Genomic DNA, 24,257 nt, shown 5'->3' on the forward strand with positions numbered 1-24,257 from the left:
TATGAGACAATATATGCGTGGATAAAAAATCGACCTATTGGACATATTTTACGTAAATGGTTTTTTCTTTCATCCAGTTTGTTTATCTTATAAAGAAATGAGTTAGTAAAAGAAAAATATTAATATATTAGAAGACAACCCCACTAAAAATTTCTCCTGTAAATATATATTAAATTATTAATTAAGTAATTGAAAAACATAATTTTTGTAGTTATAATAAAGCATTGATAATTAATAATTAAAAGAATAGAAATACCGCATACGTAAAAATTATTAATTAACATTTATCATTATAAAGAAAATCCAAAATTTTAAATTGTATTAATTTTCAAGTTTTTAAATTATAATTTTTATTTTCAATGATACATTTTCTTAATTATCATTTTTATTTAACTCATTTAAAACATGAAAATTTCATTTTAAAGTAACATAAATATTATCTTATATATTATATTATGAAAATTCAATTTTTTTATTTAACTCATTAAAACATGAAAATTTCATTTTAGAGTAACATAAATATTATCTTATATATTATATTATGAAAATTCAGTTTTTTTACTATAAAGTAATAGAAAGTAATTACATAATATAAATTATATATAGATTGTTTTTATTTTAATATTCTTTTACATACTACATTTTGCTAACAATTTTGTAACACCCTAAAATATATAAATTATTTTAAAATAGAATAAAAGAAAAATAATGTTGTGCATTCTTTTCCCAAAGTACCTATGTGCATGCACATATATTTGTTCAGGTATATTGTACAATAATAATATTTCATATACAAACAACATATATAACTGAAAAAATTAATTAGATTAATCATATATATATAATTCCATTTCATTTTTTTATCAATCATAATTATATAATACTCAATATCTATCATCTCAACCCAATTTCATTTCAATACAATCATAACCAATTATACACATGGATCCATATAGTAACAATATCCAAAAGATGTCTTTTGGAATACTCTTATTATGTAGACTCTACTAGAAACTAACATTTGATTTAATAGCCTAGACTTAGATTTACAAGCGAATCTAAGAGAAATGATTAAGGTAAGTTAAAACATCCAATACCGTGTCATTAGAAGTGGTCAAGGTGTGTATGAACTCTCTCATCAGCTTCTCACCTACTGATATATTTTAGTATACGTGACTTAGATCATCAATGAAGCTAAATGATCTCTGTTAAAACATAGGTGACAATACTTAATACTAAACTAAACAACAACTCATACATTATTTCAAATGTGTGATCTCAATTCCATCGTCCTCATACAACACATATCATTCAGAATACAATTCATACTTTTTTTTTTTAAATTCTTAAGAATGGTTTGTTATCTAAAGTACCAAACTTAAAAAATCAATTTATTCCTCCAACCCATCAAAGTTCTTCATGCACCCACATCAAATAGGTGAAATGACCAAATGCCCCCATGTAATTCGTCCTTATTTTGAAAAGTTCTTTCCAAAATATACTTAGCAAAATTATTCCATAAAATACATTCTAGATATATTTCTCAAAGTTTATTTTGAAAATTCTATTCCGAAAAATATTTTTTGGAATGCATTTCATTAATTTCAAAAAATATATTATGAAAAAAGAGTTTCAAAAAAAGTAATCCAAAAATTATTAAAAAATGTTTTTTTTAAATTAGTAGGATCTATAAAGAATTTTGATAAGGTGCGGGAAGAAACACCCTTTATTGAAACATGGATAAACCCAACATGTCTCCTTTTTACTCTTCTTGGTCCCTGGAAACAGGTGAGTCAGATCAGATTCCAAAGTCTATTTTATCATAACTAATTTACCTATTAAAAAAGAATTATAGTATCAAAATATAAAATAAAAAACATGAACTCAAGATCATATATAGTTATCCAATCTCTTCTTGTGTAAAGCATTAAATGGCTGCCACATACTACACAACCCCATTTCCCATTAGTCACACCAAGATCACCTTTCAGGTTTATCCTTGATCACCAGGACCACCAAGCCAACCCATATGAGCAAACATCAGCTACTTTTCTCAAACACTGTCCAACAATTCTAGCTCAAATGGAAAGCATATTTTTACCTTCTCTCTCCCTTGCAAAATTTCGAAAGTCTCAAACTTTGTGGAATTCACCACTCTTGCTTCACTCCAAACCTACCTCAGTTGCTTTCAGTTCAGTAACCCATCATCATTTGCCCAAGTGCTTTCTGTTGCAGCCACAAGGTGGTGTTATATCCAAAGCAAAAGAAAAGCAGAACCTGAGAGTTCCACATGCCTCCGAGGCTGCATCCCCAACAACAACACCAACAACAAAGGCCAATGATGGAGAAAGATGGCTTCTTGAACCAGTTGGTCAGTTACATCTTCCTCCTCTATAAAATCCTCTCTAGAAACTAGATCCTTAAAGTAACCCCTCTACAATTTTTCTGCCTTTTATAAACTAAAATCTTGCATAGAAGGTGCTTGGAATTATGCAGATAGGATCATAGGAGAGTGTACTTGAATATGGAAACTTGGTTTTTGTTTTTATTAATTTAAACATTTTTTAGGTAGAGGTGGGGGAATTGTACTAGCCTATATCATGAGATGTTTTTGAAGTATGTACCCATCTAGGATGCAGCATACACATACCTACCCTTATTGACTGATGAGCAAGCACCTGTTACTAATCCTAAAGGCTTCAACATGGAACAAAGAAATTCGTGTTAGAATTTCATCCTGGGAATTCGTGTTAGAAATTCCTTCACGTTTCTTACAGGTTATTCAATACTAGAGGAGTAATAGAATTTGTAAAAAATGTTTTAATGGTGACACCCTTCATTTAGATGATTGAGAATCCTAGTGGAAAATTGGGAATTCCTTGCTAGAACAACTTTGAGATTTGCGTACACATTTTGGATAATGCTTGCATTTGAAATTTTGACGACAGATTATATTATTTAAAGGAAATTGGACCATAACTTTATTCGTTTGGGAGGGTTTTTCTATTTGTTGGTTTTAGTTTATTTAACTCCGGAGAGACTAACATTGTCACATGAGCACTGTTAAAATACAAATGAATGGTTTGAAAATGGTATTTTGTAAGATACATCACAGTCATGCATGATTTTTCTTAAAAACAAATTGAGAAATTAGTTTGGAAAATTTAAGTCACAACTACAGCAAAGCATTTCCCACTAGGTGAAGTTGGCTAAATATTGTGTTCTGTTCTAAACCAAATCTTTAAAGAATCCATTTTATTATAGAGCCTTTTCATCAGTCTAATTTTTGAATTTTTTGTTCCACATCCACCTTTTTCTCTAACTATTGGGCTATCCTCTGTTTGATCACTTGGCTCTGTTGATGTTTTTCTCTCATGTCCACCATCTTCTAAAATGCTAGATACAAATGAAACTTTATCGGTAAATATCAACAATATCTAAATTCTAACTTTCTAAATTTAAATAATAATTAAATATATTTTCATCTTTATGTAAAAGATATTTTTAAAAAACTTAATATTTTCTTTAAACTAATTTAAATAAAAGATATTAAGCAAATATTATAAACATTTGTCCTTGTCTTAACATGTTTATTTGAATTTCAAATTTCAAATTTCATTCATTCTCCTTCTTTTAATGCTTGATTTTTCCCTTTTTTTTGCTTGAAATTATTGTCCTTTTCTTTCTTCCTTAGTATCTTCATTTTGATTTGATATTGTTTAATGTATTTCTTCTTTTATCAATCTTATCTTTTTTTTATTGGATCTTTGATGGATGTTAAAATGTGATTCTTCATCTACTTTCTCTCCTTGGACTTCAAACTTCTTTAAGAGATAACCATCCTCTATTTATTTTGATCCTTGTTTTACATTTTTATCTTCCAGAACAATTTGTTATCCATTTCCAATTCTTACTTTAGAAATAACTGAGTTGTTGAGGTGTTTGAAAAGGAGTCACGTGGTTTGTACAACTACTATCTATAAGTCAATCTTTTGTAGATTTGTTAATTGTAACACATGATGTTGCAAGAAGTAATTCCTCTTTCAATTCGTCCTCTACAATCTAGACAACTTCTTGGAGATGTTCAAATTTGCTTATCTTTTCTATATGTCCTAATTGACCACTTTTTTGCATTTTACATCTAGGCTCCACCAATACTTGTTGTGTTAGTGATTATTTTTCTTGCAATAGGGACAAGACGAAAAAACATTTGTGTTGTTGTTTTGGTATTTTCTCCTTTTGTGTTCTTCTTGACTTCGAAAGAACATTCGATAGTAAATACCTTCAACAACACAATCTTCTCTCAATAATTCTCCATTGCTCTTGTGCTTCCAAGGCATGCAAAAAATAGATAGATCCTTTGTGTTTTCCAATGACGTGATAAATGTTTTGTATCTATCCAGTATCTTTACCAAAATTTTCTTAAGGAGTTTGGAATCAGGAGACTTCTTAACCAATCATTTTATCTTGTTATCAATACCCATATTCCTTAATTGTCTCAAACTCTTTCATCCTTTTTCAACTCAAATTCTCTTATCATATTTAACACTTTCATGCCTTGAATCTTTTTGTTTCCTTCATATTTTCCTTTCAAATAATCCCAATTATTTTCAGAAGACTTTATGGCCATGATTCTGGTGAGGATCATTTGTGTAACACCAGCAAATAAAAGGCATGACTTTGCATCCTTCTTTGTCTTTTTTTTCCTTTTGTACTTTTGATTTGGGCCATGGTAGGATTTGTAGGCAACAGATCAACGATGTAAACCTCTTCCACATCTTCCCGTAAATCTAGCCCTTCTAGTTAAGTTTGCATTCTTACTGTCCATAAATCATAACTTTAGCCACAAAAAAGTTGCATAACAACTTGTGAGAAATTTCTTTCTCTTTCCATTCTACGTGTCAGTAAGAACTATGACTCTATAGGGATTTTGGACTTTCGAAATATATTTTAAAAATATAAGATATATTATATGAAAGAGTTTGTGATTTATTTTATTTATGTACTCTACATATAGAGTAAAAATGTAACAAAATATCAAATATCAACAATATTTCAATCCTAGCTTCCTAAATCTAAATAATAATAAAATATATTTTTATAATATGTAGAAGATATTTAAAAAAAATAGAAATATTTTCTAAAAACTAATTTAAATAAAAGATATTAATCAATTGTTCTCTACATATCTTTCATAAAGTCCTTCATAATCTTATATTTTTCCTTATTGACTATTCAACATTCATCAATGCATTTAGCAACCTTTATTTTATCCTTTTGTATTCTCCAATATTTAATACAATACATCATCATTAGTCATATGGTTGTTCACTGTCAGTTTATAGTTTTTCGTTGTTCCTGTTATTAGACCTTAGTTTGTTATTTTGTTAGAAAACGGTCTTCTATTAGTTGCTTACTGCTTTCTCAGAAAAAAAAACTCAGAAAGATAAATCCCACGCATCTTTCCATCTCTAATAACGCCCAAACCACCCTTGATTTCATCCACCCAGCCTAAATCCTTTGATTTACATCTCTTATTGCTTTGTCACTTTGTGTGGTAGATCGAAGACACCTAAAATGTGACTTGTAGTATAAAATAATCTGCATTTTTTTTCTCCAAGTCAGTGCTAGCATGTGTCTTGTTGAACATTCATTCTTTATACTCTGGTGCTAGTTTGATACATGGATGTTTAATATGTCCGAATATTCTAAGCTTCATGACTGCTTGACGGCTAAGAGGTAGTTAAACATGACCAATCTTTTGCCACAGAAAGACACTTAGGTTGTCTTGTAGTCAATATAACAATCTTTGCTTCTTCTTTGATCATAAACTTTTCAAGAGGTAGTTAAACATTAAATAATAAATAAATGGTTTAAGTTAAGATTTTGATAGGGCTAGAAGTACAAAATAGGAGTTTGTGAGGTTTAAGCTCAATGGCCCTAAGGTCCCATTAGATTATATTAGTTATTTATGGCTCCGGGCAGTGAAGTAGTTTTATGAGTCATCATGTGGTGAAAGATGTTATTTTCTTGACACCAAAACTATACGAAAGAACCAAAGTCCTACATTGGTAAGAGTAGTGTAAAAAATACAATTATAAATTGGGGACAATCATCACTGTATAAAGTAGTTTTATGAAGTTTTTGTGTTTAAAATCCACTTTTTAAGTTAGTATTACAATCAATTTTAATTCTAAAGGTCACCCACTGATATGAGCTGGATAGACACTTAACAGGAAACAACACTTTAAGCAGGCTTAAGGTCATCTCAAAGGAGGATAATGTCATCCAAGAGAGAAGCCAAACTCATTGAACAATGAGTGCCATGTCCTTTTCACAAACACTTGGCGGAATTGAAAGGAAAGCAAGAACAAATCAAGAACACAAATAGAAACACAATTGAAATATGTAATTAACTAAAACTGGACAGAATTGAAAGAGGAAACATATCTACCGATTAAAATCAATCAAAGAACACAATGAACCGATTAGAAACTCAAGAACAGCACAAGAACCAAACTAAACGGTACAAATTGATGAACAAGACATAAAAGTTGAAACTACCGAATGAAAACAGCAAAGGAGATGAAAAGGAATGGAACTTAGATGGTTGAAGTCCGGCTGGAATGGATTAGGAGAATGATCATGCCACTTGGTGATGGAGTTCCAAGATGAGTGAAGGAAGCCGCCACTTGAAGCTCTCCAAAAGCTCACAAGATGAGACTATGCTAAGGAGATCAAAATCTCACAAAAGGCTCTCTCAAAATGAGTAGAGTTTCTCTATATCAATTATCCAAATCTGAATTTTACAAAGGCAAGCACCTCTATTTATAGCCTTAGAGGTGCTGAAATGAGAAGCTAATCAAATTCAAATTTCCCTCTAAATGACACTTAAATTGGCGCCAACTAGAGCATGAGGAATGTGTGACTTCCTTTCTAGTTTTGGCACCTCCTATATTACGCCTACACTCTCCCCCTAAGTCACATGGACAATGTGACTTTATCTAATACATTTACACCTATTTATTTAATATCCACACCACCTACAACTATACAAGAGAAATAAGAAGAGTCATCATTTGAAGCTCTTTTCCCAAAGCTCTTGCCATGCTCCTAGTGATTCTTTGGGCTTGGGCCCCTTCTTGGGCTTGGGCTTCATGGGCTTGGGCGTCCTCTACTTGGTTTCCATCACCCACCATGTTATATACTTTATTGGAGATCCCACATCGACTACAAACAAGGCTAATTCATAGTATATAAGTGGGTGCAAACTTCACCTTACAAGCCGATTTTTGTAAAGTTAAGTTTAAAAGTCCACTTCTTAAGATGGTAGCAAAGTCATTTAGAGTCTATCCTAGCGAGAGTTTGTGTTGGACCTATCCTGTCACCCGTTATCGGGTCTATATAAGATCATCCATAAATATAATCTAAAATTAGTACATCAGAACTGGGCATGGTGTTGTGGCTTCTGTGGCGATTTTAATGTGGTTAGAAGTGTAAATGAAAGGAGAGGTGTTAGAGAAAGGGGAGACCAATCAAAAGAGATCAGTGGTTTTAATGGCTTCATCGACAAGAATCTATTGATGGAATTGCCGGTGGTGGGTAAGAAGTGTACGTGGTTGAAGTCAAATGGTTCAGCTAAAAGTAGGCTAGATAGGGTGTTGGTTTCTAAGGAGTGGCTCCAAAATTGGTCTATGAGCAAACAGTATGTGCAACCGAGGGAGGTTTCTGATCACTGTGCTATTGTAGTGAAATCCTTGGTCAAGGATTGGAGTCCTAAGTCTTTCAAAACTATCGATCTGTGGCTTATGGAGAGGGGTTTTAAAGACCTTGTGAAAGATAAGTGGATGTCGTATGCTGTACATGGGAATGGAATATCTAAACTTAAAGATAAGCTTAAAATGCTTAAATCAGACATGAAAGTTTGGAACTATGAAGTGTTTGGGCATCTAAACTCGAACAAGGAAAGGATTCTGAAGGAAATAGAGGATCTTGATTGTCAAGATGCAAATGGTGTTCTAGAAGAGAATGCTAGGTCGAAAAGAATGGAACTTATTGGTATGCTAGCGGTGACGAACAAAAAGATAGATTCTCTTATATGTCAAAAGGCTAGAGCAAACTGGTATAAAGGTTCTTCCATTCTATGCTTAGATGGCGAAGACTTAGAAATTAGGTTAAAGGTGTTGTGGTCGGGAACCAATGGAGCGAGGAACCAAAGGTTGTTTGGAGAGAGGCGAAAAATCTGTTTGAATAAAGATTTGAGGCAGCAAAAGACTTCAGGGTTCGACTTGTTGAGGTGGAGTTTAAATCTCTCTCTGTGGAGGATAATCTAAGCCTTATTGTTGACTTCTCGGAGGAGGAGATACGGGAAGCGGTCTGGCAGTGCGATGGGAATAAGAGCCCTGGACCGGATGGCTATAATTTCAACTTTATCAAGAAGAGTTGGGATGTTATGAAAGGAGAGATTGTAGCAGCGGTGAGGCATTTTCAGGAGTTGGGTAATATACCGAAAGGGTGTAATGCATCCTTTATAGCCTTAGTCCTTAAAGTGAGAGACCCCTTAAGGCTTGACCAATATAGACCTATCTCTCTAGTGGGAGAACTTTACAAAATCATTTCAAAGGTTCTATCTAGTAGAATCAAGTGTGTCTTACCCTCTGTTATTAATGAAAGTCAATCAGCTTTTCTGAAGGATAAAGGAATGTTAGACAGTGTTCTTATGGAAAATGAAGTGGTGGAGGATATCAGGATGCATGGGAAACATGGGTTGTGTTTGAAGGTGGATTATGAGAAGGCATATGACTCGGTAAGGTGAGAATTCCTTTATCATATGTTGCAGAGGTTGGGCTTCCATAGTAAATGGATTAGAGGTTGTTTGGAATCTTCATCAGTATCTGTGTTGGTCAATGGTAGTCCTACGGAGGAATTTAGACCATCAAGAGGGTTGAGGCAGGGTGACTTGCTAGTGCCATTCCTATTTATTGTGGCAGCTGAAGGCTTAGTGGGGCTAGTAAGACAAGCTTTAAAAGCTAGTATGCTTTCACGTGTGAAGATTGGAAGGAATGAGGTAGAGGTATGTTTGCTACAGTTCGCGAATGATACCTTGTTCATGTGTGAAGATTCTCTTAACAATGTGATCACTATTAAAGCTTAGGGGATATGAGATTGCCTCAGGATTGAAGATCAACTTCCATAAGTCAAATCTAGCAGGCATAAATGTGAAGATTAAGGGCCCTTGCGTACTACACAAAGACTTTTAACTGTAACTTGACGAGGGTTCCTTTTATTTATTTGGGCCTGGAAGTGGGAGGTAATCAAAGGAAGAGGCTCTTATGGGAACCAATTCTAGAAAAATTAAAAGCCAGGCTGAGTGTGTAGAGGGGAAGATTTTTGTCTCTGGCAGGTAGAATATGCTTAATTAAGTTGGTTTTTACAGCGCTTCCCCTCTTTTACCTATCCTTCTTCAAGGTTTTGGATTCAGTTTGCAAAAGCATTATCAGTATACAAAGGAAGTTTCTATGGGGTTGGGGGAAGGAAAACAAACCAATACCGTGAGTGAGTTGGGAGAATTTGTGTAAATCGAAATAGGAGGGAGGTTTGGGGTTTTAAGATATTCGAAAGTTTAATATTGACCTGTTAGCTAAGTGGAAATGGCGTCTCATAAGTGAAGAGGAAGGGAAATGGAAAGATATGTTGGTCTCAAAATATGGAACGGAAGCAAGCAACCCTAGGGTACATGTTAAACACCAATATTGGTGGAGAGACTTGTCAAAGGTTTGCTGTGAGGGAGGAGGAGTAGGATGGTTCCAAGAAGCTTTAAGATGGAAAATAGGAGCAGAGGATAAAGCCATATTTTGGGAGGATGGATGGATTGACAACTGCAACCTCAAAACTCTTTTTCCAAGGTTGTTTTCCATATCTATGGACCAGGATCTAAAAGTGGGAGAGGTAGGGGGTGGGAAGAGTCACTATGGCATTGGCGCCTTAGGTGGAAGCGTGAAAGGTTTGTATTATGAAGTGAACTTTAAGCCTAACTCAACCTCATAAAACCAGATTATAAGGTGAGGTTTGCACCCACTTGTATACAATGAAATGTCCTCATCTCTAGTCGATGTGAGATCTCCAACACACCCCTCACGTCGAGAATGACAGCTCGTGCGTGGGACAACATATTATAGGTGGTTCGATAATGACCCAACAGTGGGTAGCCTGATAAGCCCAACAAACATTTGCTAGGATAGGCTTGAAAATGGCTCTGATACCATATTAAGAAGTGGACTTTAAGCCTAACTCAACCTCATAAAATCGGCTTATAAGGTGAGGTTTGCACCCACTTATATACAATGAAATGTCCTCATCTCTAGTTGATGTGGGATCTCCAATAGTTTGAATGAGAATCTTTGTTGGAGGCTGATCTGTTTTCATTCATACCTGGGGCTTCTCTAATAAGGGAGGTGAAAGATTTTCAGAAGTGGGGGAGTGAGGATTCCGGGTTGTTCTCTGTGAAGTTTGCGTATGATTTACTTGCTAAGCATGCCAGTGGACAACACAATGACTTATTCACATGTCTGTGGAAGTGGAAGGTCAAAGCTGTACCTAATGTGTTGACCACAACTTGGAGGGTTTTGCTGAACACACTCCCTACTAGAATGTATCTAAGTAGGAGAAGGGTTTTGGTTGAATCTGCATTATGTGGTATGTGCCAAGCTGAGGATGAGTTTAGCCAACATCTATTTCTAGAGTGCAAGCATGCTCAAAGTGTTTGGTCTTTGTGTTTTAGATGGATAGATATCCTCGGTGTCCAGCATAATGATCTGAAGTGTCATTTTGAGAGTTTCCATCTTGTTCAGGTCAACAACAAACAAAACTTGATTTAGAAAGGTATATGGACAACGTTAGTATGGAGTATCTGGGATCAAAGGAACAATGTTATATTCAAGCAAGGCATAGTTGATGTTGAAGAGATCTTTCTGAAGGCACAACTCAAATCTTGGTTGTGGCTAAAGCACAAGGTACCCTCTTATAACCACTCCTTTGTGGATTGGGTTTTGAATCCCCTCCCTTGCATTAGTAGATTCAGGTAACGTTATGAAAGGGGTTTTTAGGTGTTACGGCCAAGGAGAAAGGTGAAGAAGGTGTGTTGGAGCCACTAGGTAGGGGTGAGCCCTTTGTGATTGTTGGGCTCTTTATGGTAGAACTAAACTCTTTGGTACCTCTGGCTCTGCGGGAGGTGTGACCCCTCTAGTTGATGTTTTCCCTTAGTTGGGATTATGCATAACTATTCAGGTCCAGCACTCACGCTACATAAAGCTATGTTTTTCTGTTGTGAGATTTGAAATTGAGAGGGAGCAGCAGTGGTGATATCTTTGTTCATGAGGAGTATCCTTACTTTGTTAACCAAGGGGTTTTTTTCAGGAACTAGGCAAAATTCTGTAGCACTTGAAGAAGTTATGCAGTCTTCATACAGAATATTGTAGTCTTTGTAGCTTTTGCACTGGTATATGCAGATGGTTTTTGCAACAAAGGCTGAATCCTGGTTTGCCTTTGCTATCATGCTTGTTGGTGTTGATGTCAAAGCACCAATGTTTCGTTGTAGATTGGGCAGTGATACCGCAGGGCCATGTACACAAAATCAGTACACATACTAAGCGTGGATCAAGTATAAAGCTAATAAGAAAGGGACACATTAAGATGGCTTCATGAATTTCTGATCTGTAATACAAGGGAGTCAATGGACCACATCCACTTGCTTGGACAGGGCTAATCTACTAGGAGGTCTAGTCACATTGGCGTGGAGGAATCTTAATCAGATTTGGCAGGGCAGTCTTAAGGTCAAATTGCTCATTCTATGAGAACAAAGTAGCAAGTTCAATACAAAAGTCTAGCCTCTAATAGAAGTACTTAATAAAATGTCAGAATGTGCTGCAGCTACAATCTTAGCTTTTTATGCATTTTGTGCAGCATATTTGAAGCACAAGCGTTGCACTTTTCCTGCTTAATTGAGCACACTTCATCATGTCGGTGCATCATCTCTGATCTTGTTGGTGCTTAATGTGATCTTTAGTGTGAGGTTGTCACGTCTGGAAGCAATGAGTGTAGCTGCTGGCTGTTGTGGAGGTAGGTTCTGCACAATGTGAAGTATAGGAGAGGCGTATTATTGAAGAGTGGATGCCAACTTTTTCAATGCAAATACTGCTGCCAATAATGTAAATTCTGGTTTGTTGTGTTGTTCCTGTCATAGCATCAATGCTCCTTTGCAGATAAGAGACTTTATTGGTGGAATTGGTTGCGGTGAATTGTTCAAATTCTGAGAACTACTTTTTTCTTCCATCCAGTTTTGATGCTGCCAGAATCATGCATAATTGCTGCATAATGGTTATTTATTTAGTTTGTGTTGCACATTGCTGGAAAGTGCACTTTATATACACATAGTAGCTTTTTAGGATCTGAAACAGAATTGTTCTGCAGGTTTTTTGTGAGCCTTCTCTGTGTATTCAGGTCTTTTTAAGAACCCAAACCCTTAGTTGGTAAGGGGTTCTTGACTCATGTATATGGGTTGGGACACCTCTGAAGTATCCCATTTCTAATTTTATTAATTCTTTCTGATTAAAAAAAATCTAGTCTCATGCACGAGTTGGTAGTCTCATTGTAAAGGTGCAAACCTTATCGTACGAGCCAATTGAGTTAAATTTAAAGTTCACTTCCTAAGACACTTTATGTATAAGTAGAGACAGCTGAGTTAGAAAGTAAAACTTGTGCATAACATTTCTTGACTGACTAGAAAACTGTGGTCACATAATAGGACCTTTTCAGGTATCCATTTTATGTACTTGTTTTAATATGATTTTCTTTGTCTGAAGATTAACAAGGCTGAGTATCACATTGGAAACATAATGAATGTTATTTGATAGGAGATGGTGATACAAGGCATATAGGTTACAAGGTTCAGATGCCAGGTGCATATGAAATCGCTTCTGTAAGTAATTTTATCATCAATAATATTTTGTGCCCGAGTATTCTTCAGAATAACTGGCTTTTGAATTATGTAGAGTGAGGTGACTGTTGGACGTGTACCTGATAAAGCTGATCTAGTAATTCCAGTTGCAACAGGTATAGTCTTCCGTTGAGAAATTGCTTTCTATAAACATAAATCGATTTTTAAAAGCTAGAATCATACAAGTCTAAGGATCTGTATTGGATTGGGATTTTAAAACTCTAATTTGATATAAGAAAAGTCTAATGGATTATAATTTATTTTAAAGGCTTTGATTAAGATTTTATAGTTTGGATTTTAATGGATTTATATGGTAAGAATTTAAAAGATTTGAAAGATTATGGAACATTTTTATAAAACTTGAAGATGGATTCATAAGATTGTAAAGAATTCTACAGCTTTTAAAAGAATATTCGAAATTACAATAGTCATTAAAAAATAATAATAGGGTTGGATAAAGAATAAATCCAATACAACTTTTTCAATCTTTTAATTGTTAATTAGTAATCGATTTTAACTTCATATCTTCCTTAGTTATCTAAAGATAAGTTTTGTTGTTCCTTCCATTGAGTCTCTATAATAGGTAAAAAATTATGTGGTAAGTTATATAATAATACTCGATATAGAGATTTGTCTATTCATTTAATTGAAAATTCATTATTCTTTGCTGACAAAGTTATGAAGTACTCTACATAAATATATCGTCTAACAAAGAGAAAAAAAAAAGATAATGTGTGATGAGAGAAAGAAAAGTTTGACATTAGCATCAATAAGAACAAAAGTCTTTAGATGAGATTGTTTGATAGTTGTGATGTTTATAAAATTTGATGACCAACATGGAATTAGTGGCCGAGATCTATCTGAGAATAATAATCGAGCAAATCTCGAGAACTTAGAGCTAACTAATTACCTAAGGCACCTAAAATTAATAGAATCAACACATACGAAATATTTGACAAATACAATGACTAACTCAGTTATTTGTACTAATATGGACCCACCAACATGAAAGTCCATGTGACCCTATAAATACATGGACCAAGGCTAAATAAATGTATGTATTTAAACCGAATACTAAATATTAACTTGAGTGTCAGAGAATTTGTTTGTAAGTACTCCCTTTCTTGCACGTTCTAGTCGAGATATGAGACCCCATTGTGACCAAGAATCCAAGATCTAGTAGAGTACGGAAAGAGAACTTTCCGGCTTGTACAAGAATCAATACTCCACTCAAGAGGACGAACAATGTCAACATAAGCCTTAAGAGCGAGATACTATTAACCAATAATTCAGTCATGTGTTTTTTTAAGTGAAACAATGCATTAAGTGTTAGGAATTCGACAACATCCTATGCTCGAAGCTAGAAAACTTGAACCATATCTCATCCCTTTGGCCCTTAGCCCTTTCTCATATATGAAATGAATATCATTGGATCATTTTCACTTGAGGAGGGGCAGTGCAATTCCTACTGGTAGTAGTTGATCATTTCACAAAGTGGATTAAAGCTAGAACGTTAGAGTTTCATTTGGAAAAACATCATATGCCAATATGGTGTCCCCGATACTTTCATCTCTGAAACAAAAGACAGTCCTTTGACAAAAGACTCATTGAATTTTATGAAGGACTCAACATCTGCCATGTAGCCAGCTTGGTGGAGCATCCCCAGACAAATAGATAGGTTGGGGCTGCTAACGAGGTCATTTTAAATGAATTAATAAACATTTAGGTATAACCTAAGGCAAAGGACCGAGGAGTTGTTGGAAACTCTATGGACATATAGGTGCACACACCAGTCGGCCATGCTAGAGATCTCATATGGTCATGTATACGACACCAATGTCATGATCCCAGTCGAATCGACAAACTCTCATTAAGGAGATAACTCTTCAACCTAAATATAAACAATGAGAGCCTTGTTGCCAACCTATACCTACTTGAACCATTAGACAATGCTTGAATCAGGGACGAGGCTTGCAAAATTAGAGCGTCCAAAGATATAACTCCAAGGTAAAGTCGAGAACCTTCCAATAGGGTGATCTCATATGGAGGATGCATAGTGATACAAGAAAAAGAGAATGAAAGTTTTGGACCAATTGGGAAGGACCCTTCCGAATCCATAGTGAAGTTAAAACCATCATCCATCGACTTAAGCACCTCTCAGGCAAGCCGATATCGAAGACGTGGACTGCAACGCACTTGAAATTCTATTTTAGCTGACATTATATTGTAATTAACGAGACACTTAATAAACTCTACATTCATTATTTCACTTGTTATCAATGGTTGAGATACACAAAAACTAAGCATCAACTAAGATGCAAACACTAAGCATCAATTGAGATGAAAAACTAAGCATTAACCGAGATGCAAACATCAATCAAGATCGAGATGTGAAAGCTAAGCATAAACCAAAATGCAAGTATTAAGATGCCAAAACTAAGCATCAATCAAGATGCAAGCATAAATCGAGATGCAAAAACTAAGCATTAATGGAGATGCAAGCATTAATCAAGATGTGAAAATTAATCATCAATTGAGATGAAAAAACTAAGCATCAACCGAGATGACAAGCAACGATCGAGATGTCAAGCATCAACTGAGATGCAAGATGTTCATAGATTATCAACTGAGAATTTCAAAGATATTACCAAGAGGTAAGCAAAATGAAAAAATAATTCTAAATGCAAACAGAAAAGCATAGAAAAATAGAAAGGCAAAGGCATCGACAAGGAATATCATTAAAAAGCAAGTAATATTCATTCTTGTAAATCGAGCAATAAGTCCCAACAAGCACTTTCAAAAAAGTATACAAAAATTTTTGTTCAGCCTATATAGAGACTAACAAAAAAAATCTCTAAACATAGTCAGTTGTCACCAAGACCAACCCTCGCTGGAAATGTCATCGACCGACATGAGTTTACTTTGATGCATATCCTTAAATATATCAAACTTGCCCTCCTTAGTAGAAACTCCATAAAAATATATCACCTGTTAAGTGGCTTGGTTAAATAAAGCCTTCTTCATGAACATCGAGTCTTTGTGACTTGTTGTCGGAGTTGCCTCACAACCAACATGAAGTTAGTGCAACTTGAGACATTATGCCTAAAAATACTGTATCGACTAGTCCTCGGACATCGTTGACCGCTAGTGAAGGTGGGGCCATGTACGCTGGGTCCCACGAGCGGTGTGGGCCGATGTCTCGCAAGACATGTAAGTCAAGGCGCTGAAGAGTGGTCAGGCGTCGATCACCAGGATGTGCTGATGGGTCCTCAACAACAGAGTGAAGGCGATGTGACATCGGACATCGGTGACTTAAACAGCAGAGCTTGACCACGAGAGGTGGATCCCTGACCATGCACCAATTATCAGTTAGGGAAAAGCCTAGGTCACGAGGGGTCCATGTGTGTGGTGTGGATGACACGTTCATGCGTAATACAAGTAAAGAGCCACTGGAAGAGCTACGACCCGTGAGGGTCATGTTCAGGGGTGAATTGCATGCATGGCACGTGAACAGCTAGGGCACTCCCAAGACGGATGACCCCAGAGATTAGGTGCACAAGTTGGTACCCGAGTGGTTATCCCGTTAGAGGTTGCACTCCAGTCAGGGAGCCTTACGCGCCAGATTGCCCTAAGAGTAGGTGATAGCGATGCTAAGGCACACCCTTAGTAACCCTAATTGCAGTTAGCGGAAACAACAGAAACCGTAGAGTGTATAAAGAGTAGTATCAAACCTAATAAGGTACACAAGGTTTTTACACAACTTTTAGGCTAAGACACACACAGTTTTACGGAGAAAGCTTTTCAGAAGTTTCGGTGTTTCCTAGCCCAGTACTGACTTAAGCGTCAGATTGCAAACGAGCTCTAGGGCGCCCTTTGTCTTTGCATTTTCAGGTGTTTGATCGAAGAGAGGCACGAACAAAGGCAGAGATAATTGGGCGTGTGATCATCGTAGACGTACGAAGACAATCGAAGTCAACCGACATGAACAAATACAAAAACATTTAACAATGTTAAAATCTCATCCAATAACCGCTAACACAAATTTTGAAGAGTTTTCTGCCAAATCACGGAAGGTTCTAAACTTTACAGGACATTGTCCCTAAAGTTACGGGCCTAGGTAGGTAGCTGAGACTACCTCGGCATAGTTGAGATAGTGCTCACCCAAGAAGATAAAATTTTCTTGCAACATTTTGCAAACCGAGATGACCTCAACATAAAACAAACAATATTATGAAAATGACTCTAGAAAAGCAAAGCCTTCGAGTATGGGGGACTAGTGCATTACACATGACCGACACCATCTTGAAATTTGTGATCGAGATCTACTTGAGAATAATAACTGAGCACATCTCAGGAACCTGACTCAAGTAACTACTTAGGGCACCCAAATTAACATAATCGAGGCGTATGAAATGTCTGACTAATACAAGGACTAACTCGGTTATTTGTGTTAATCTAGACCCATAAACATGAAAACCCATGTGATCCTATAAATACATGGACCAAGGTCAGACAAATGTATGTATTTAATAACATTTATCATTCTAATCATCGAATACCAAATATTAAATACTGAATATTGACTTGAGTGTAAGATGACCTTTTGCATAACTCTTTTTCTTGCACGTTCCAACCGAGATCTAAGATCCAAAAGTCGAGACTTCATTATGACCAAGAACCCAAGACCTAACAATGTACGTGAACAAAATTCATTGAAATCTTCATTAAAAAGAATCCATTGAAATTTGTACATTATTAGATACAATAAAATTTTATGAAAGTTGTAAAAATTAGGATTTTAAAAGAATATTTTAACCTTACTACATGTACAATACCACATAGAATATTTTGTTAAGGTATTTCTTCTAGTACCTATATATTTTCTCCTTGCACCTTTAGGGAAAAGTCTAAATTAGATATGAGTTGAAAACATTCTAGATTGTAAAATTTAAAACAAAAAATATATTTTAGATTGTATAATTTGAAATATATTACGGATTGTAAAATTCAGAATATATTTTTAAATATAAAATGTATTTTAAATTATATAATCTAAAACTTATTATGAATGTCCATAATACGATTTTGGATTGTGTAATACAAAAATCACTCTAGATTATACAATAAAGAATATATTTCCATTTCCAAACCCTAAACCCAGAGCATGAAAGTTTTAAACCTTTGCAACACCTTCATGTAGATCTTGGAAGAAACAACAATGAAGTGCGAAAAGTAATTGCTTACTTTTTTTAAATTGGGTGACAAAACCTAACCCAAACCCAAACATTTTAGACTTAACCTAAGTCATCACATCCATTCAGCTGCGAAGGCTTTCCTTTTAAAAACTATCCCTTCTAAACCAATAACAATATATTCTTACTCTTATTCCTACTTAGTCAATAAAAATTTATTCTTACACTTATTCGTACTCAGTGTTTGAAGAATATGTTAAAAATCATGATTTTAGTTATATGGTAATACTGAATATAAAATTATTCTTCAATTAATTTAATTGGAAATCCATTGCTCCAACATCGTTGGTGAAGAAAATTGTCAAGTATTTGAGAATTTTCTATTAGGAAGTGGACTCTAAGTCTAACTCAACCCCATAAAACCAGCTCATGGGGTGAGATTTGCATTCACTTACCATATGACATAAAAAAAAAAAAAAAAAATATGTCAACTTCAAAGAGAAAGTGTCGAGTTTTGAAAAAGGTTGTTTGAAGAGTGCGTATTTAAAAATTCTACTGAAAAGTCCCTTGGAATGTATTGAAATTTGTATTGCTTATGAACCATGTTTTGAATTCAAAAGCTGATCTTATATTTGCAGTGTCTGGTGTGCATGCACGTATTAGGAAGAAACAAGGGAATCTTCTTGTCACAGATTTGGACAGCACTAATGGAACATTCATTAATGACAAGCGTCTGAGACCTGGAGTAGCTGCAACTGTATCACCTGGCAATTCTATTACATTTGGTAACTTCTACAAACTTCTAATTCATCATAATTTTAACCATTCAACCCAAAAATTAGTTCAAAATAGTTAACCTTACATCTCTCCTCTAATTGGTTTAGGGCAAATTCTTCCATCACCTTACAAATTGTGACCTACATCCGATCCTCCTTTGAAATTTCTAAAGTTACCTTTTATTCTAGAATTGAAAATTTGGAATTCAAAAAATACATTTTAGAAAAAAAAATTGAATGTGTTCTAAAAATGAAATTTTGGAATAGAATTCGAAAATCAAAATTTCATTGTTGAAAAGCAATTCCATAATGCAAAAACTACGTTATGATTTTTTTTTTCCAGAAAACTAAATCTGAAAATGTGTCTTTCCAGAATTCAGAAAAATATTTCGAAAATCCAAATCCAAAAACGTGTTTCGAAAAAGAGTTTCAGAAGTATTTTTAATCCATACCTCCCATTTTATTTAAGGGTATTTTTGTTACTTTACATATAAGTCGAATGCAAGTTCAAATTTGATAAAAAAGTAATTGCAAATTTGATTTGATCAGGTGCAAAAAGTAATTGTCATGCTTTTATACATCTTTAGAACATCTTTAGAGAGAAGTTTATAGGACTCTAATATGGCCAAACAAATTGGATATAAGCAGGGATAACCCTTATAATAAGAAAATAGAACAAACATAAACTATTTTTTTTTTTGAAATACTTTTGGAAATATAAATCATGAGGTGTATGATGATAAATTCTTTCCAAATAGTTGCCCAGTTTCATAAAAAAAAAAATTATGTTGTTCACTTTTGGTTCTATGCTTTCTCTGTAAAAAAAAAATGTTTTCTTGTATACGTGGAGGTCTAAGGAACTTTATAACTTGGGGAGTTTTTTTCTGCACCCTATTATGGGTTTATGGTTTAGGGTTTCTACATTTGTATCTATTCGAATGCACTTAGATAGCATCTTTGTAGTTGTTGTTTGATGGATGTCTTATGAAGTGCACAAAGTGGTGCGTTGTTTCCAATGGATTTCAAAGTATAAGAACTATCATGTCGTGAAACAATGAAATCAACATGTTTAAAGTAAGAAGAATTTCGCTTCGTTCATCTAGAAAATTTAAACTGACTTTTTTTTGTCCACCTTTTGTTTTGACTTTCTCACTTGGTGGACAAAAAAATGTCTTATCTGGATACACAATCTCATGTAATTTGGCTTTGATGTTAACTTTATCAGCAATGTCAACCTCATTGAACCGATTCATGATGACACCCCACTCTTGTTGGATGGACAACTCTACTGAAGTATCACAACTTGAAATATCTAAAAACGTATCCATATGAAATGCATTGATTGCAATGGTATGCTACCTAGCCTAAAAGAAGCCAATTCACAAGCACAAGGAAGCCCATGAGTAGATCTAATGAAGCACCCACAATGAAATCTATTTAAACCACCATATTTAACTTGATCACTCTCTTCTGCAATATACTACGAAACATAATTGGATACAAAGTCAAAAAATTTCTTATATCTTGTCACATTAAAGACATAACCCACCACATGCAAACTTTTTTTAAATGAAGATTTAATTGCATTATGTTACAAGATGACCATCTTGTTCATGGAATCCCAACAAAAGAATAAGTCACCCATTGACGTCACACGGGTCCTCTTTAGAATGCAATGTGCAGACTTAACCATGTTACTTGTTGTGTTAGATAAGTGCATGACCTTATTCGTTCAAGCCTTAACAAATTTTTCTGTGTGGATTTAACCAGGTACTAATCACATATTCAGTAAATATAGGTCATGATGAACAAAAAACATTAAATGCCTCCCCACGATGTTTATAAGACTCTACATTATGACAATCAACAATAGCCCCTAGATTCCATCACTTGATCCCATGTCTCTTTTCGATAACAATCATTTTACATTTTTATTTGTGTGGAAAGCACATAATAAATGAGTAGGTTCGGGAAACATAACATTTATTGAATTCATTTGAGCAATATCTCTATCACTGACCATGACCTTTAGGTATGAATCAACTCTCAAAAGCAAATCTCTAAGTTTCTCAAAGGCCCATACAGTGTTATGTTATCGTTCTGATGCATAACATAAATGCAACACCGAAGGTGAACCCCATTGATGTAACACCAACAACCTCAAGCAAGGGCATCTTATACCTATTAGTTTTGTTCGTATTGTCCATCATCAACACAATGTTAAAGGAATTTAATAACTTCACTAAATAAAGGTGTGTCCAAAATAAATCTTGCACGACATTCATCTCCTCCTCAGACCTAGACCAATGGACATACATATCTCGCTCAAGTAACATCATCAATTGATGCATTTCAGTTTTGTCACCTCATTTTGAATTTCTATACATATATTGTGCATTGTAAACTTGCTTTATGATGGTCCCATTTTTCTTTATATGCTCTTTCATAGTTAGCAAAATATTTCTAGGCTTCACTATATTGTCTATCATGTTCATAAGTATTGACTTCTCAATAGATGTGAACCTACCAACATATGGATGACCAACCAACGTATTTTTCAAGTCATGATTATGAGACTCAAAGTAATTTAAAAGGATAGTCACATTTCCTACTTCCACCCCGAGGAACCTGTAATTTTTTCTTATATTGCCTGTATTTACCTCCTCTCTCACAACCTAATAATACAAATGTCTTCCTTCCTCATTGGCCAGTTGAAGTATTCAACGTTAATATCACAATAACAAAACCAAAATGAAACACAACCTTTCTAACCCACGTCATAACTCATCCCAAGTACGAATTATTTACTAAATATAAACGACCCAAACACACTTTACAAATTTCAATTTTACCTCATCTATAGTAAATGCATTTGTACATTCATATCCTTTCCATATATTGTTTAAGGCTTTGTTGGATATTGACTTCTCAATATTACCATGTTGACCCTCCCACACATCAACATCATCATATAATTATTGTTTGAATCCTTCGCTATTATCCATACTTTTACAAATTAAACTTTAACCATCAAATTTCAACAAATTATTAAAAACTACCACAAAAATAAACCAATGCATTCCGGATTCACCAATCCCTAAGTCAAAAAATGTTTTTTAGATCCACCAGTCCGTAAGTCAAAAAAATGAATTCCAGATCCACAAATCCATAAGTCAAAAAATGCATTCCAGATCCACCAATCCATCAATAAAAAATCTTCCGAATCTCACAATCTGTAAGTAAAAAATACTTTTGGATCCACCAATCCATAAGTCAATAAAATGCTTCCAGAACACCCTTGTATCAGGAAAACAAAAATTTCGCTTACAGAGCAACCATTCCATAGATCAAATTTTCACTTGTGGATTGATCCGTCCATAGCAGAATCGCGGATCCCAATTTTTGGGAACCTAAAATCTTCTTAACTACCCACCCTATTCAACGAAACTTAGTTCTTACCTTTAAAAGTCAACAAACATTTCGACAACGCAACCCACACCTCCACCAACACCACCAATTAATGAAGAAGAAGAATGATAGTCACTCAACTTATTCACAGTACCCTTTTAAAAAAAAGGTCAAGGCTAGTTTTGAAATGGCTAGTTTTGAAATTTTTAAAATTGTAGGGACGCAAAAAGAAAAATGTAGGGTACCAAAAAAAACTCCTACTTATGTAGTTAAAGTATCCTATGTAGATTGAATCAGTTGGTATACCCAAATAATTAACTGGTACCGAATTATATAAAAAATTATTATTTTACTTTTAATAAAAGATTTCTTCTACACTTACTTAAGTAAAGAATAATATATATATATATATGTATTATTTATTTTTTGAGATATGTATTCAGAATAAAACTACGATGAAAAATAATTTATCTATTATTTTTTCTTTAATTTTTTGAGATTGAATTAAGATCAAAATTACGATGAAATTTCAAATTGAATTATCTTTTTTTGAATATGTTGATCTTAATGTTGTGTATGAAGATAGAAAAATGGTTTCAAAGATTAATATTTGTTTTTGTTTTAGGATTTCACATCGATTAGAGAGATAAAAACATTTCATAGTATATAAGTGGGTGTAAACTTCACCTTACAAACTGCTTTTATAAAGTTGAGTTAGGCTTAAAGTCTATTTTTTAATATGATATTTGAATAATTTAGAATCTTTTTTAGTTGGAGTTTGTTGGGTCTCTCGTGTCATTCGCTATCGGACACTCATACTATTTAATTTCACACACAAGTTGACAACCTCGATGTGAGAGAGTTGTGTTGGAGATTTCATCTCGATCAGAGATGACATTTCATAGTATATAAGTGAGAGTAAACTTCACCTTACAAATCAGTTTTATAAGGTTGAATTAAACTTAAAAAGTCTACTTGTTAAGAATTTTCGTTAAATCTCAACTAAAAAAAGCTTGATCTCCTACACCAAATAATCTTACATCATTTATGAATGAAATTGAGGTAAACACACAATTTAAAGGTCGGAACACAAAATTTTGAAACAATATATTTTTAAATTCTTTATATTTATATGTTGACACCATAGTGCTATAGAATTTTAAAAGAGATTCTAATCACATGTGGAACTTTAGACAGTTGTAGCTTATTCTCTCTTTCATTACAATTGTTCACATGTTTAAAAATGATAAATTGATTATTTTGGTCATCATTTTATTTTTTTATATGAAAGTTTTTAGCTGATTTTTGTCATTAACATTTACAGGAGACACCCATTTAGCTATGTTTCGTGTATCAAAGGTAGAAAATGTGAAGGTTGCTGATACAGTTGGAGAAACTGAAATTGAACTAGACACCGACAACAAAAGTGATGGTACCGAAACAAGTTGAACATTAACTTGTAGTGTTCATGTTTGTATAGTTAAAAAAACAAATGGTGAAAATTTTGGCTTGGTTAATTAAAACAATTAATGTATAATTCAATCTTTGTTTTTGCAATGTTGATGTATACTTGTTAAAAGGGTTGCTTGTGATTTGGTTTGAATTTAAGCCGAAAAGTCATCCAATTTATCATATTAGAAAATGAGTGCTGAAATATATTATATGTCAATTTTAAAGATTTATAAAATTTTGGTGAACCTCAGAAAAAAAAAGTAACTTTTCATCACCAAATTTTGTCACTAAAATACTTTATTTTTAATTAGAGTTATATTATCTATTGAAATATATAGAATCTCGTAATCATGTTCTTGAGATACCAAACATTTTTTTTTGAATTTATGTCATTTGACCCTATAATATAACTTTTACACGCTTCCACTCTCATGA

The 24,257-nt window shown here is 34.1% G+C and overlaps 1 protein-coding gene across 2 annotated transcripts; it reads left to right on the plus strand.

The window, feature by feature from the left end:
* The first annotated feature begins 1,778 nt into the window (after positions 1 to 1,778).
* LOC137816901 (SMAD/FHA domain-containing protein) lies at positions 1,779 to 23,949 on the plus strand. 2 transcript variants are annotated; one of them, XM_068620071.2, is made up of 5 exons: positions 1,872 to 2,371; positions 12,912 to 12,976; positions 13,050 to 13,110; positions 18,825 to 18,971; positions 23,695 to 23,949. In XM_068620071.2, the coding sequence occupies exons 1-5, from the start codon at positions 2,083 to 2,085 to the stop codon at positions 23,817 to 23,819; spliced, it is 687 nt and encodes a 228-aa protein (XP_068476172.2). In that variant the 5' UTR covers positions 1,872 to 2,082; the 3' UTR covers positions 23,820 to 23,949. The 2 variants fall into 2 exon arrangements, with proteins under 2 accessions (XP_090159388.1, XP_068476172.2); XM_090303262.1 differs by lacking the exons at positions 12,912 to 12,976; positions 13,050 to 13,110 and having other exon boundaries at positions 1,779 to 2,371.
* Positions 23,950 to 24,257: the final 308 nt, after the last annotated feature.

Source organism: Phaseolus vulgaris, chromosome 6 (assembly GCF_051622355.1).
Source record: "Phaseolus vulgaris cultivar YP4 chromosome 6, ASM5162235v1, whole genome shotgun sequence".
Taxonomy (NCBI): domain Eukaryota; kingdom Viridiplantae; phylum Streptophyta; class Magnoliopsida; order Fabales; family Fabaceae; genus Phaseolus; species Phaseolus vulgaris.

What these genes read in the sequence shown, in the direction of transcription:
- LOC137816901 (XM_068620071.2), top strand. Translation starts at nt 2,083, where the DNA reads ATGGAAAGCATATTTTTACCTTCTCTCTCCCTTGCAAAATTTCGAAAG. An exon ending in ATGGCTTCTTGAACCAGTTG is followed by an intron (nt 2,372 to 12,911) that starts GTCAGTTACATC and finishes GTTATTTGATAG; the next exon opens with GAGATGGTGATACAAGGCAT. An exon ending in GTGCATATGAAATCGCTTCT is followed by an intron (nt 12,977 to 13,049) that starts GTAAGTAATTTT and finishes TGAATTATGTAG; the next exon opens with AGTGAGGTGACTGTTGGACG.